The sequence below is a fragment of the Coregonus lavaretus genome (genome assembly GCF_964263955.1).
Source record: "Coregonus lavaretus genome assembly, chromosome: 1".
NCBI classification, from domain to species: domain Eukaryota; kingdom Metazoa; phylum Chordata; class Actinopteri; order Salmoniformes; family Salmonidae; genus Coregonus; species Coregonus lavaretus.
In genome coordinates, this window is record NC_139988.1 from 35107597 (window position 1) to 35124341 (window position 16745).

General features: G+C 44.0%; 1 protein-coding gene across 1 annotated transcript in view; it reads left to right on the forward strand.

Moving 5' to 3' along the window:
- Positions 1–16745, forward strand: part of LOC311129204 (attractin-like protein 1) — a gene marked incomplete at both ends in the record, with an annotated part of 364441 nt that overhangs the window by 96995 nt on the left and 250701 nt on the right. Inside the window, 7 exon segments of the mRNA XM_084161510.1 lie at positions 1265–1448; positions 3322–3476; positions 10653–10737; positions 11165–11376; positions 13989–14107; positions 14350–14466; positions 14632–14764. Of these exon segments, the coding sequence (XP_084017636.1) occupies positions 1265–1448; positions 3322–3476; positions 10653–10737; positions 11165–11376; positions 13989–14107; positions 14350–14466; positions 14632–14764 (1005 nt within the window).

Genomic DNA, 16745 nt, shown 5'->3' on the forward strand with positions numbered 1-16745 from the left:
TTTATACTGGATTAAGCGTACATTTCCGTTAACTGTCATTTCGTTAGTTATGCTCCAACATTCCCTCCATCTTGGGCCAACATCAGTTCTTTTTAAGTCTTGGTTCCAATAGTTTATATTTTTTCTAAGAGATTGTCAGTTGGATATGCTCTCTGCACGGTTTTGTATATCTTCCCTATCATATGAACATCCTTTTCTGACTCAAATGAGGTTATCCTCTTGACTGCATTAGAGTCAAGGTCATTTAACCAGAGCTAGTGACCACTGTGGAACACCTAGGTTTTCATACCAGCAGATGGCGCTAAGCTACAGTGTTTTGAGGAGTAACAATCAGGCGAATGCCTGCATTATAAAGCATTTCAGCCTATAGGAGACTCAAAGGCAGACAGAGGCAGGACAGCTCACTGCAGCCCAGTCCAGCCACATTAAAGCCTGTGGAGAGAGCTTAAGAGGGAGGGATAGAGAGGGGACATCTACAGTGTTGGAGACTGGTTCCCAACTCCAGTCCTCAAATACCTCCAATAGCACACAAAAAACACCTGATTCAACTCTCTGGTCATTAAGAGGAGGTGGCACCTTGGCAAGACCATCTGGGAGAAGACGATAATTAATGTGTCTGAGTTCTACTGGAATCTCACTTTATTACCTCCTTCTCTCCCTGCCCCTCATCTCTCTCCCCTCCCCTCACCTCTCCCGCCCTCATATCTGTCTCCCCTATCTCTTTCTCTCCATCTCAAACTAGTCCCCCCCCCCTCTCTCTATCTCTCTGCAAGCAAATATTGTGATATTTCATCAAATTTAGAGAGTTGAGTGTCATCATTCAGAGTGTTGAGTCTACCTTTTAGGTGACTGACTGTAAGTGAAAGCAAGAAGGAAATAGATCATAAAAAAGCTCATCTGACAAACTGTAAGTAAACTATTTGACCTTCCCCCATTATCTACTTTTCACTTTCTCTATTTCCCTTCACTTGTGGGAGTTGGGAGGTCTGCTTCTCAGTGTATCCACATGCTCCGTGGCCTCCCCCTCTCTCCATCCCTCCCTCCATCTGTCACAAGGGGACTTGAAGTACATGGTGGAGCAGCCCGCTGGCTTGGTCTGGCTACCAGAGTCAGCCTTTTACACACACTCTCATTTGACATACCCAGGCACGCACACTCACGAGCATGGACACTTATTTTCCATACTGTATGTCTCAAAGCTGATCCAATCATGTTGGCCCACTCACACTAAGATGCACTTCTCTTCTGCCTCTCTGTCACACAGGGACAAACTACTGGCAGGTCCCTGAGACCAACGGGGCCATCGTCCAGGGTGGCTATGGCCACAGCAGTGTGTATGATAGCTCAAGCAGGTGTGTGTACGTCCACGGGGGCTACAAGGCCCTGCCTGCCAACAAGTATGGCCTGGTGGACGAGCTGTATCGCTATGAGGTGCAGACACGGACCTGGTGAGTGGTATTAGGTTGGCAGAAAGTGTCTGTCTGTCTGCCTGCCTGCCTGCCTGCCTGCCTGCCTGCCTGCCTGCCTGCCTGCCTGCCTGCCTGCATGTCTGTCTGTCTGTCTGTCTGTCTGTCTGTCTGTCTGTCTGTCTGTCTGTCTGTCTGTCTGTCTGTCTGCCTGCCTGCCTGCCTGTCTGCCAGGCTGTCTGTCTGTCTGCCTGCCTGCCTGCCTGCCTGCCTGCCTGTCTGTCTGTCTGTCTGTCTGTCTGTCTGTCTGTCTGTCTGTCTGTCTGTCTGTCTGTCTGTCTGTCTGTCTGTCTGTCTGTCTGTCTGTCTGTCTGTCTGTCTGTCTGTCTGTCTGTCTGTCTGCCTGCCTGCCTGCCTGCCTGTGTCTGTCTGTCTGCCTGTCTGTCTATCTGTCTGTCTCTCTGTCTGTCTCTCTGTCTCTCTGTCTCTGTCTCTCTGTCTGTGTTTGTGCTTGTATCATCAGATGCATATGCACTTGAGAGTTCACAAGCTGTGTCAATTTACCAGTCCTGAGAAAACTGTGTGTAAAATAAGCCTATTTTCCCCAGTGCCCCAGTAGCAAAATGCATTTATTTGCTAAATGTACAGACATTTGGCGTCTTACATGAGGTAGATGTTTAACACAGAGATGCTTGTCTTGCCTGTGTTCAGACACTGTGTCTAGACACTCAGTGCTGGACAGCTGAAATGCAGATTTGACACAGCACACTAATATTTACAATTTTGTCATTTAGCAGACACTCTTATCCAGAGCGACTTACAGTTAGTGAGTGCATACATTTTTCATACTGGCACATACCCCCATGGGAATCGAACCCACAACCCTGGCGTTGCAAGCGCCATGCTCTACCAACTGAGCTACAGGAGGCTCCTAATAGTCAGCATTGTGTTGTGAGGAGGTACACATATGTCCACGTACTTAGACACTCAGCGCCAAACACATGACCATACAGCGCATACTGGAAAGATACAGAAGGATTAGCTAGAGAGATTCACAGTGAAGCAGAGATTGTATAAATAGGGTGATATGAAAGGAGGAGAGTGACCTCCACTGAACCTTGACAGATGGGTGGGCGACAGAGGAACGTACACCCTTTCAATCTCCCCCCTCTCTCTCACTGTTTCTCTGTCTATCCAGACTGTGACATATCCCTTGGGTTTGACAGTGGCCAGTGTCTGTCTGCATGGCCGGTGTCTGTCTGTCTGGCTGTTGTTCCTCAACAGGAGTTCTGTCTGTCTTTCATGTCTGATGTCAGTTGTATATTCACTGGTAACTTATTGAGGTAGTTGATGTGCCCTCTTGCCAAAGCTTGCTGACACATAGCTCACAGTTTATTGCAATCCGTCCATTTATTTACAGTCGGTAGGTTGAGTGTACACTGAGGCTACTTAGGCAGATGTCTTTGTGTGTTGGAATGGGATCGTCAAACCCTCTCAGAACTATGAAGTCTGTAAAACCCTAGATACTCTATCTGTATCTATGGATAGTACAGTTGGCGCTTAAGCAGACGGTGGGGACTGTGCACTTTGACCATAGCAGAGGAGAGGATGGGAGGTGGCAGATTGGGCTCTGAAATATTCCTGTAGAGTTTTGTGTGTGTGTGTGTCCATGGTGCCACATGATTGATGATGTCTGTCTGGATATTTGACCTGGCCTATGGAGAGTGACCTTCAGACCAACTGTTCCCTTACATAAGCCACGTGACCCAGACTGGAGTACACACTGCTGTAATCAACACCCAGGGATGGGCACACACGCACGCACACACACATGCATGCACGCACACACACTCTCATAAATGACACATTAACACATTAACATGGTGACTGTGTATGTGTGTGTGTGTGTTGACAGGATGATCCTGAGAGAGAGTGGTCTGGCGCGGTACCTCCACACTGCAGTGCTGAGCAATGGTGCTCTGCTGGTGTTTGGAGGAAACACCCACAACGACACGTCACTCAGTAATGGAGCCAAGTGCTTCTCGGCTGACTTCCTGGCCTACGACATAGGTAAGGACCAATCATATGCATACAGACAAATCATAGGGAACAACCATCCCCCTCCTCACCTGTTGTTGGTATGATGCAATGTTTTGAAAATACTATATTTGACACCTTTGTGCTGAAAATATAAGTTACCAGTTTCAACCTCCAGGCATATGATACAGGTATAAATGTTACATACTCAATACATATACTAACATAGTTAAGTATAACCAACCCACACCCCCTACCATACAATACCACACATACCCTCCATCCAGACATCATACATGTGATGTTCATTATCACAAGCATGCGACCACCCACCCACTCCCATCAGGGTTGACCCCTGACCCCTAAAGCCACAGTTGTCATTTGTCATTTTCCAGTGTTAGCCGCCTCCCAGGCCTGGACCCACACAGATCACACAGACACACAGTGAGTGTAACCAAAGAAGAACTGGCAGGTGACATTCTGCAGCCTTAGGGAAAGTGTGTTCACTGACCTTTGACCTCAACAAACAACAGCATTAGCCCTAGCCTGTTATGAAAGTCAAGTGGAAGTGTAAAGCTAAGATACCTTTCCATAGTGGTGAATGCACAGCCCTAATTACCTGAGATAGAAGATCACATTCTGTTGTAACAGTGACAGTAGACATCCTTTAAAAAGTGGAACTAGCCCTCAACCAAAAGCTAGTCATAACCACTCAAGATTAGGGCTGTGGCGGTAATTACAATTTGTTAGCCAGTTATTGTCATGCAAATGACTGCCGGACTCACGGTAATTGGCCGTTAATTAACATAAACATGTTTAGCATCTCCAGGCCTCCACGCATACAAGTCGCTGATGCGCGCCTTTAGAACATCTACATTTTTTAAAAGTATAATAAATCAATTTAATAAATAACACAATAAACCATTATTTATTTTAGACCGGTCTAAAGAAACATTATAATATGAAGAAAATCTATTTAAGAAGAACCGAATATGAGTTGGCCTACTGTATGTTATCTGGCTATGCGCCATGCCATAGGCTGTAGGCTAGTTCATTTAGCAGACAAGATGTCCTTATGAGTCCTGTGCCATTATTTTATATTATATGATTTAATTGTAAGAATAATATAATTGAACTTAGCTGAATAAAATAGAAAGGATATTTTTCCCATTTCTGAGCGAGTGCGGATATGAAGTGGCTATGTTGAACGTAAAAGTGATCGTTTGAAACAGGTCATATACACTTGAGTTAGAGTACTTTGGCAACTTTAGTTGTGAATGATACAAAGCTTAGAATGTCTTAGAAATCAAAACATTAATGGACTGCATGATGCGACTATAGGTTATTGACTATTTGAAAAGGTCGCAAAAAGACCTCCCGAGTGGTGCAGCAGTCTGAGGCACTGCATCGCAGTGTTGCGGCATCACTACAGCCTGGGGTTCGATCCCAGGCTGTGTCATAACCGGCTGTGACCGGGAGTCCTATAGGGCGGTGTACAATTGGCCCAGCGTCGTCCAGGTTAGGACGATGCTGGGCCAGCGACTCCTTGTGGTGGGCCGGGCGCCTGCAGGCTGACTTCGGTCGTCAGTTTGAACGGTGTTTCTTCCGACACATTGGTGCGGCTGGCTTCTGGGTTAAGCGGGCTTGTGTTAAGAAGCGGGGCTTGGCGGGTCATGTTTCGGAGGACGCATGACTCGACCTTTGCCTCTCCCGAGCCCGTTGGGGAGTTGCAGCAATGAGACAAGATCATAATCACGAAATTGGGGAGAAAAAAGGGGTAAAACAAGAGTGTGCAAAGCTGTCATCAAGGCAAAGGGTGGCTACTTAGAAGAATATAAAATATATTTTGATTTTTTTAACGCTTTTTTGGTTACTGCATGATTCCATATGTGTTATTTCATAGTTTTGATGTCTTCACTATTATTCTACAATGTAAAAAAATAAAAAAATAAAGAAAAACCCTTGAATGAGTAGGTGTGTCCAAACTTTTGAGTGGTAGTGTATATGCATATGGATGTTCTACATGCAACATCCTAAATGCTTTTAATTAATCATCACCTTAGAAAGCGCTGTCCATTTCGTTGTGTTTGGCTTTGAAACAACATCCACAATGACCATGTTTTCCACTCAGTTTCAACCTGTTGTTGAACTTCTTTCTTCAAAATTGATCATCACAGTGAGGTCAAAACATTTTGCCTAACGGTGAGTTTTTAAAGCATGATACTGTTTTGATGTTAATTGTTTGATGTGGCGGCAGGTAGCTTAGTGGTTAAGAGTGTTGTGCCAGTAACCGAAAGGTCACTGGTTCTAATCCCCGAGCCGACTAGGTGAAAAATCTGTCGATGTGCCCTTGAGCAAGGCACTTAACCCTAATTGCTCCTGTAAATCGCTCTGGATAAGAGCGTCTGCTAAATGACAAAAAAACAAAACATCTGAGTTTCGATTTCATTTACATTGATGTCAGAGTGGTTACAGGGACAAAAGAGCACTGAGTACCAGGCCATTAGCGACCTGATGTTCTTTAGCGAGTTGGGTACTACCAACGCATGTCCAGAGTGCATAAAAGGAGATTACCATGACTCAACGGTCACATGGAATTTCACTGCGGTCATGACTCATGACTGCTGGTGTGACGGTAATACGGTCACTGCAACAGTCCTGCTCATGATCGACTCTTCATTACCCCCTGGTCAGGTAAAGTTATTTTGCCCTCCTCTTTGGAGTTAGTAAGCTATCCTCTGCAAGATATAAAAGGGTGGTTTAGTACTAAAGGTTTAGAGGTGTGCGTGTGCATGTGTGTGCATGTGTGTGCCACCCTGTGTGTGTGTTTAGACTACCTGGGTTTTTACATGAGATCTCGTGATGTGAGTTACAGCTCACCTTTCAGTGCTGACAGTAATACAGTGGGGATCATTAACGCCCCATAAAGAGCTGCAGAATGGGAGCCGGCCAGATGGCGTCTGCTCTTTTATGAATATTTGTTTTGAATAAAGTGGCTCTGCAGGGGCATTACAGGACATGCTGAGCACAGGGAGGGAGGCAAGCGAGGAAGAGAAGGATGCAGGGAGAAAGGGATGGAGGGAGATGGAGAGGAGTAAGCTAAAGGAGGTGAGGACTGAGGGAGATAAAACAGGAGTAAGGCTTTTTAGATGGAAATCGAGAAAGTGGTTTTACAAAGCCCCAGTAGTTGTTGCATCCATCAGATTCTCAGTCAAATTTGATGTCAAATCATATCAGATGCAACAAGAGTCCTACCCTATCAAAACACAGTAAATGTTTGTTTACATGTTCCCCATATCACAACTCAGCAGAGGTATAGGGTCTCCCCTTACTAAACAAATCAAATAATTTATTCATCAATACTCCGTCCTCAAATCTCTACAGCCAGCCCTTCCCTGACTCTGTTCACCAGCCACCCTTCACAAATTTTACTGCACTGAGAGAGGAGGGGAGGGTTGATGGATAATTAAAAGAGAGAGAGAGTGAGACAAAATAAATAGCAAGATTGGGACAAGAGAGAGAAAGAGGAGACAACATTAAGTCAATGAGTCATTAAAGTACTAGATGTGGTAATACATTCAAATAAAGAAAATACATTAAAGAATAACGTTTATGTGCTAATTAGAAGTTGTAGCCAATCCAGATAAGGACAAGATGTTTGAAGAACGTTGAAGAACTTGACTATAGCTTCCAAGCCTTCTCCTGCAGTCATGGAGGGTCACTGCTCCACTCTCATTCTTATTCATTTAAATAGCCAGTCCAATCACCCTGAGTAGGCCACTCCAAGGGATAAAAAGTCCAATGTCACTTTTATAATCCGAAAGCGACTGATTGTTTTATGTTCAAGGTGGTAGGCTAGACTGATGCTTGGCTTGGGGAGTGTGGTCTAGACTCTTCACTCAAGCCCAGGCAAGACCAATCTCTGTGATTGAAGCGCCGTTATACAGACCAGTGTTTGGCCAGACATGGCCTCTTGGCGACCTGTCATTCATTATAGTCCCTGAGGACTGGGTTGTCACTGGACATTGTTGACTAATTTCATTATAAAGCCAAATTAACAATCTCCATTATCATCCTCTTATAGAGAGAAAAGGTTTATGGAAGGCATTTTCCCTGTATTGTTTTTACAATAATGGAACAATTTGACATTTTGGTTATAAATCATGCCTGAACCTAGACCAAAACTTAGCTATAGTGAATGATGCTTCTTACTCAAGTAATGCTGAAAGACATTGTAGCCTACTACAGTACATATGAGATGTGTCAACAGCACTTCAAGTGCTAACAGGTTTCTCTAGTTGAATGTGTTAAAAGTCTCATTTATTAGTTAATGGACTGATATGACTTCCTCTCGTCTCCGCTCCTCTCTCTTTGAGCTAATTAATTAGTTCCACCTGTGGAAGAGGCCTCACTCTACCGCACCCTCTCTCCATCGGCCCCGCCACGCACGCTGAGAGACGGTTTTAAGCGCTAATTTGTTTTTGTTTTTCTCCGCTAACCTTGGAGGGGGAGCGCGTTATTAGCTTTTTGTGTTTTTCTTCTACGAGAGATTTAATACAGGTCGACACAGATGGCAGATGCCCCCCCCCCCCTCATTACCCCATCTTCATACTTCTAATTAGATTTGGGGGAAATGAAATCTAATTAAAAATGTTTTGTCCCCACACCCCCTGAAAGGCAACTGGCAGCGCCGTCTTCAACAAGAGTGACCTGTTTATATTGGAGCTCTAGACAGTGTCTCTCAAAGCGGCCCCCGAACACAAAAACACATTTCATTAAGTTTGCCATTTGAATGAGTATGATTTCCCCATCACTCTCGACTGGTGCAGATTTGGTCTGCTGATTCTCCTGTCATCTCCCTCTGTCTACCTGTACATTATTCATGGTTCCTCTGCCAATTTCCTGGGAGGAAATGAAATAGGGGGACCGTTGTGATAAGTATCAGGAATTGTCATTATAGAGAGTCATCTCTATCTCCAGTACACCTCAGTTGGTTGGAAGACCCATTGGGCTGTCTGTCAGTGCATGTCTGGGGTATGGATTCACTCTAGCTCCAGGCGTCAGGATAGGTAGTAGGCCTCAGATAGTGCAAACGTCAGGATTCCAATTTAACTACTGGTGGTCTGTCACAAATACTTATTTTGGTCTGTCCCCTTAGCCACCGCATCACCTATGCACATCTCTATCTTATGCGACTATCAAAAAGTACTGTAGGTCTGAGTCTGACCAGCTGAGAGAGAGCATTAGAATGATTGACATAAAAACCTGATCACACCATGACCCTGTCAGAGAGCCCCTTGGTCTTTAGGAAGGGATTAAAGCGCCTTCTGATCTGGACTGGTGTTGTTGACTTGTCTTTTCCTTTAAACGCGGTCCCAATTAGCCAAGCACTTGCGTGGTCGTTTGCAACCTGGCTGCACATTTAACTCCCAAGCACAGTTTATATTGGACAACTCATCTGGGTAAATGGGACATTTACATATTAATGCAATAGTGGACTTGTGGGTTGTAAAGCGTCAGAAAGCTGTAAAATGAAATGCTAAAATACACGATCGTGATTGCTCTTAGAACCATTACTCTGTACCACAGACTAGAATCCCCAACAGACAAGATCAATGGATGAATAAACTGGTTTATGAAGTCATATTCAGAGGCGGCTACATAATAAACAATTCAAATACATTATGTTAAGAGGTTGGCGTTTATACTCTCCGAGGATCCCACTAACAGTGAGGAAACTGAACGTTGTACTCTCTCAATGTAACATGATTTGGCGCGTGATATTGACAAAGTGAAGAAATCGACTTTGCCTACTATCATTTTCTCTCTGTTATTATTTGTTTGCTCTGAGCAGATTGGTAGATAATCACTGACAGACAAATTGTCTAGCTACATTGTGGGCTGTGTTGTCAGAGCTGCTCCAGGTAGACTTGTTGTAGCCTACCCATGGATCAGTGCGGTTCCTGACCATGGTCCTAGGAGATTGGTAATCAAACTACCATTAAGGGCCTGTGTGCCCGCCACCACCACCACTACCCTAGAATTGTCTAATAGCAGCTGCAGTGGATTCAACTTTAATGATGGTTATTCATGCAATCGTAAAAGGCATATTTTCTAGCTGCAGTTAGTTGTTTATGATGGCCCTGTTTCTAGGGTATGGCCCTGTTTCTAGGGTATGACCCCTAGTGCTCTGCTATGCTGACACACAGTGTTAATCACTGCTGGGCTTGACACACCCAGCCCTACAGCCAAGGGGACCATGATATTCATACAGGCCAATCTCCACAGCCTCTGTCCACAGGATTCTCATATAATGTGTTAATAATGTAGAGTTGACACTTCCATTGTAGATTGTATGTGTGTGCAACAGTGCAGATGGGGTGTGTGTGTGTGTGTGTGTGTGCGTGTGTGTGCATGTGTGTGTACGTGCGCCCGTGTGTGTGTGTGTGTGTGTGTACCCAGTCTCAGGTCTCACAGATATTCTGTCTCAGTGGCCCTGGAACCTCTTCTGTGTTTCAGTATGTACAGTAGGGTGGTATGGTACAGGCCTACTGAAATGAAATCCAGGCAAAAAGGAACACTGGTTTTCCCCTGTTGCTAAGTAATGGACCTGGGTTAATTGCCAAATTAAAAAGTGTGAAGCAGAGAGAGACGGGCAAATTGGGTGGGCTGTAGAGAACAAATGCCAAGGAGCTCAGATTACCTGGCTACATAATATAAAGATAAAGACCTTCAATTCAAAACTCAATCTGGGGTCCAGAGGGTTGCCTGTCACGGTTGCTTGGGTGATAGTATGAGTATGATATGGAGGGAGAGTTGCAGTAAGTAGCCAGAACAGCTCATAAGGCAGGAGCTCTCATTTTGCTGTAGCATGAGGCAGCTTGACGTACAAGTACACCCCCCTGGACAGGACGCTAGTCTATCGTAGGGCCTTTCTAGTCTATCGTAGGGCCACTCTTTCTCCTTAATGCTGAGTGCCAAGCAGAGACGCATCAGGACCCATTTTTACAGTGTTTGGTATGACTCACAACCTTCCAATCTCAGGGCGGACACTCTAACCACAAGGACACTGAGTTGGTCTAGAGTCGCAGTGGAGGTGTCATTTCTGGGTATTGCGGTTGAGTGCTTGACCCTACACAAGATGATACAAGTTACAACGTTTCTACTGAAGCAAAAACTGATCACTATGTGCATGTTTGTTCTTTTCAGCTTGTGATGAATGGAAAGTCCTGCCCAGGCCAGATCTCCACCGTGTTGTCAACCGCTTTGGCCACACCTCCGTCATCAGCAATGGGTCAGTCACTCACATTCAGTATATTGCCCCTCCGTTACTTGGTATTCTCGCAGTTTCCTGACATCAGTTTCCGCAGTGTTCCTGGTAATGATGTGTACTCTGAGTATTTCCTGCGTTGTGTTCTCGGTAACACTTTATTTGGATAGTCCATCTGTAGATGCTCTACAGACTATCAGTAACATTTCAACTATCTACTAACCCTGACCTTAACCCATATCCTAACCCTATACGTAACCCTTACCCCAGCCCTAACTCTAACCTTAACCTTAACCCTTACCCTAAACCTTATTTTTAGCCTAACGCTAACCCTAACCATGACCTTAGCAAGCAGTTGCTTATCAACAGATTGTTTGTTGATGGTATGACCATTTGCAGAGCATCTACAGATGGATTATCCAAATAAAGTGTGATCGTGTTCTCTCCCCAGGTCCATGTATGTGTTTGGAGGCTTCTCTGGTGTGCTGCTGAATGACGTGCTGGTCTACACTCCTCCCAGCTGCCAGGCCTTCAGTGAGGAGCAGCGCTGTGCCAACGCTGGCCCTGGTATCCGCTGTGTCTGGCTTAGGGACCACTGTGTCCCCTGGGACACCGGCCATGCCAACGGCAGCGTGCCCGCTCCCTTCTGCCCCACACGCACCAGTATGTGTTGCATGATATTGCTCTGTATTCACCATAGGATACGTGTGTTGACATGTTTTTATTTGTATATTTGTCATGGGGGAGGGATGATTTCGACTTCCCTCTCTGGTAGTTAACTGACTAATGGATACAGTTGGGAAAAAAAGTATTTAGTCAGCCACCAATTGTGCAAGTTCTCCCACTTAAAAAGATGAGAGAGGCCTGTAATTTTCATCATAGGTACACGTCAACTATGACAGACAAAATGAGAAAAAATTACATTATAGGATTTTAATGAATTTATTTGCAAATTATGGTGGAAAATAAGTATTTGGTCAATAACAAAAGTTTCTCAATACTTTGTTATATACCCTTTGTTGGCAATGACACAGGTCAAACGTTTTCTGTAAGTCTTCACAAGGTTTTCACACACTGTTGCTGGTATTTTGGCCCATTCCTCCATGCAGATCTCCTCTAGAGCAGTGATGTTTTGGGGCTGTCGCTGGGCAACACGGACTTTCAACTCCCTCCAAAGATTTTCTATGGGGTTGAGATCTGGAGACTGGCTAGGCCACTCCAGGACCTTGAAATGCTTCTTACGAAGCCACTCCTTCGTTGCCCGGGCAGTGTGTTTGGGATCATTGTCATGCTGAAAGACCCAGCCACGTTTCATCTTCAATGCCCTTGCTGATGGAAGGAGGTTTTCACTCAAAATCTCACGATACATGGCCCCATTCATTCTTTCCTTTACACGGATCAGTCGTCCTGGTCCCTTTGCAGAAAAACAGCCCCAAAGCATGATGTTTCCACCCCCATGCTTCACAGTAGGTATGGTGTTCTTTGGATGCAACTCAGCATTCTTTGTCCTCCAAACATGACGAGTTGAGTTTTTACCAAAAAGTTATATTTTGGTTTCATCTGACCATATGACATTCTCCCAATCCTCTTCTGGATCATCCAAATGCACTCTAGCAAACTTCAGACGGGCCTGGACATGTACTGGCTTAAGCAGGGGGACACGTCTGGCACTGCAGGATTTGAGTCCCTGGCGGCGTAGTGTGTTACTGATGGTAGGCTTTGTTACTTTGGTCCCAGCTCTCTGTAGGTCATTCACTAGGTCCCCCCGTGTGGTTCTGGGATTTTTGCTCACCGTTCTTGTGATCATTTTGACCCCATGGGGTGAGATCTTGCGTGGAGCCCCAGATCGAGGGAGATTATCAGTGGTCTTGTATGTCTTCCATTTCCTAATAATTGCTCCCACAGTTGATTTCTTCAAACCAAGCTGCTTACCTATTGCAGATTCAGTCTTCCCAGGCTGGTGCAGGTCTACAATTTTGTTTCTGGTGTCCTTTGACAGCTCTTTGGTCTTGGCCATAGTGGAGTTTGGAGTGTGACTGTTTGAGGTTGTGGACAGGTGTCTTTTATACTGATAACAAGTTCAAACAGGTGCCATTAATACAGGTAACGAGTGGAGGACAGAGGAGGTTCTTAAAGAAGAAGTTACAGGTCTATGAGAGCCAGAAATCTTGCTTGTTTTTAGGTGACCAAATACTTATTTTCCACCATAATTTGCAAATAAATTCATTTAAAATCCTACAATGTGATTTTCTGGAATTTTTTTTCTCAATTTGTCTGTCATAGTTGACGTGTACCTATGATGCAAATTACAGGCCTCTCTCATCTTTTTAAGTGGGAGAACTTGCACAATTGGTGGCTGACTAAATACTTTTTTTCCCCACTGTACATGTTCTAGTTGAGCTGTCCATCATGGAGCCAATCTTTATTTCACATCAAACTCTCCTGTTCCTACCTGCCTCTTATGCTGTGCTGTATGAATCATCATGCTTTTTGAGAGTAATAATAATTCTGATTTCTCATAAGGCCTATGTACATAGTGGTGGGAACAAAAGGTCAGGACCAACACAATAATCTCATTCGGAGGCAAATACAATTATGCAAATACAAATACACTCACACGGTTGCAGAAACACATATATTTTGTTTGTATATGTGGGCAAACCCGAGGTTAAGATCATAATCATAATTACAGGGTGGTTTTAGAGTGTTATCGGAGGTGAATTGGACCGGTGATTAACTAATGAAATGACTCTAGTTGATGACAGATAATCACACTGTTTATCCTCTGTCCTTCTCAAATCGTTCAGTCAGTCATTTGACAGTGGCTGCTGGCATGGAGGGTATGAGTTGGAATTGGCTCTACAGGGCAAATAGAAATGATAGGCATATTGAGCTAAACCCATCTACCTTTCTGTTTTCCTACTGGTGTTGCAGGGGGCATTTGCATGTCAACCCTATTTTATTTGTTGATTGAGTCACTTTGATTGTGTCTCTTGACCTGCTGTTCTCTAGTATTGTATTCTCTCACTATGTCTAGACTGATATTCTGTACACAGAATCCTGGTAGAGAGTACAATGTCTCTGCCCAGTCTCTGTTCTGCTACAGTTACCACTGATCCTGAACTTGATCTCTCTTTTTGACTGGGTTCTCTAACTCTGTTCCCTTATAAAACTCTGTGTCGAGTGCTCCATTGTTAAACTGTGTCCCCCCCCCCCAGACAGTGCAGTCTAGACTAACTGTACTCTGTTGTTAAACTGTGTCATCCCCCCTCCAGATAGTGCAGACGAGAGGTGCTTCAGGTTCTCTGACTGTGTCAGCTGCACTGCCAACACCAACGGCTGCCAGTGGTGTGAAGACAAGAAGTGCATCTCTGCCTCCAGCAACTGCACTGTGGTGAGTCTGCCTACAGGGGGCAGTAGTGAGACAGCACAATCACAGCTGGGATCTTATTAGCTACATTTGTCAATTAATTACGCAGCATGAATAGTCAGGCAGCTTTAAGCTTGCCTTCTCTTGAGTCACTACTTAACTCTAGTTGTTGTAGTGTACTAAGTCGCTATTATCGCACCTGCTTGGCTAACTGTGTCAGTTAGCCTAATGCTTGCCCCTGCTGTCTCCTCTGTGTGTGTCTATAGCTGACCCTAGAGCTAGCGCAGCAGCATAGAGGTCCTCTGTCCCTGGCCCCTCCCCCGTCCATGCTCTCTGAACAACAGCTCTCTGTGTGGAAGCAAGGGGCCAAGAGTATGGGACACGTGGGTATTCCATACTATTGCAGGGGCTTTTCCTTTAATGCCAAACCATACTTTTCTGTTCTGCCAATGCACACATTTCAGATTTACATGACCCCAATACTATGAAGTAAATTCACCATAATAATAACTATGTTGATGTTTGTTGGTTGTACTCTTTCTTCGCAGTCTGTGAAGAACTTCATCAAATGCCATGTGAGAAATGAACATATCTGCAGTAAGCTGGTTAACTGTAAGAGCTGCTCCCTCAACCTCAACTGTCAATGGGAGCTCCAGCAACAGGAGTGCCATGCCATCCCTGGTGAGAACTTCCAAAAACTCAAAACAAGCAAGAACTCTGCTTGGCTGACTACCTGTTTGACAGCTACAAGCAAGTTTGAATGCTTGGAGAACTTATGCTAATGTTTGATTCATTATTAACACTCTTGTAGCGTTTCCCCAGGGAAAACATGTTTTTCCCCTGTCTCTGAAGTGGATTTATTGCTCTCATTTTTCAAAGCTCCAGAAGGAGTTCAAGACAAAAACACTCACAAACAAACACATACCCAGACACACACGCACATCTACACACCTCCAAATACAGTACATCCACAAATTTACATTTTTGTCATTTAGCAGACGCTCTTATCCAGAGCGACTTACAGTTAGTGAGTGCATACATTCTTTTTATTTTTTCATACTGGCCCCCCGTGGGAATCAAACCCACAACCCTGGCGTTGCAAGCGCCATGCTCTACCAACTGAGCTACACAGGGCCCAAATACACTCTCCTCTCCTGCGTGGGGACGGGATGTAGGCCAATTATAATTGTTTACTTGATGATATGAAAATGGAGCCTCAGCTGATTCACAAATGAGAGCCCAGTAACTACAGTGCCTTCAGAAAGTATACACACCCCTTGACTTTTTCCACATTTTGTTGTGTTTCAAGTTGGGATTAAAATTGATTTAATTGTAATTTTTTGTCAACGATCTACACAAAATACTCTAATGTCAAAGTGGAAGAAATATTATAATATTTGTTAAAAAAAAAAAAGGAGAAAAAAAAGGAAAGAAAACGATTATATCTTGATTACATATGTATTCAACCCCTTGAGTCAATACATGTTAGAATCACATTTGGCAGTGATTACAGCTCTGAGTCTTTCTGGGTAAGTCTCTAAGATCTTTGCACACCTGGATTGTACAATATTTGCACATTATTCTTTTAAAATGTTTTCAAGCTCTGTCAAGTTGGTTGTTTATTATTGCTAGACAGACATTTTCAATCTTGCCATAGATTTTCAAGCCGATTTAAGTCAAAACTGTAACTAGGTCACTCAGGAATGTTCAATGTCGTCTTGGTAAGCGACTTGGAAAGGTTATTGTCCTGCTGAATGGTGAATTTGTCTCCCAGTGTATATTGGAAAGCAGACATAACCAGGTTTTCTTCTACGGTTTTGCCTTTGCTTAGGTCTATTCGGTTTCTTTTTATTCTTAAAAACTCCCTAGTCCTTGCCGATGACAAGCATACCCATAACATGATGCAGCCAGCACAATGCTTGAAAATATGAAGAGTGGTAGTCAGTGATGTATTGTGTTGGATTTGCCCCAAACATAACGCTTTGTATTCAGGACATAAAGTTCATTTCTTTGCTACATTTTTTGCAGTTTTACTTTAGTGCCTTATTGCAAACAGGATGCATGGGGGGAAACTAACTCTAGATACCTCAAAATGACTAAAACCAAATCGAAACTGTGTAGAAATGATAATGGACCTATATTCATACAGCTTCTTGATTGTCCAGCTCGCTAATAATCACTGTGCACAGTCAATAGACCTATATTCATACAGCTTCTTGACTGTCCAGCTCGCTAATAATCACTAGACAGTCAGGGAGCATCGAAAATTTTAAAAACCATGGATCGAGGACTATTTCTTTCTTCCAATTTTGACGGCAAGGAAATATAACACATTTTCAGTGCGGCCCTCAAGACCGAATGTGGCTCCTGGGGCAAAATAAGTTTGACACCCCAGTTCTAAAGACTGTAACTCTAGCCATGTGTTTGTTAGTGTTCATGTCAGTACTGCTCTCTGGTTGGACATCTTTTCAACAGCCTTTTATGGTTGAAAAAAGGGTTTATTTCTTAGTCTGATGAAAATAATGTGATGGTGGTAACCATTATCCAACTATGATTGTAATCAGCGCAAGTCTCCAAAATAAGCAGAGACATTCCTGAGATGAAACCGGAGTTGTTTCTCCTTTAATCTCTGCAAATTGTTGCTTATTAACGAAGGTCTCGT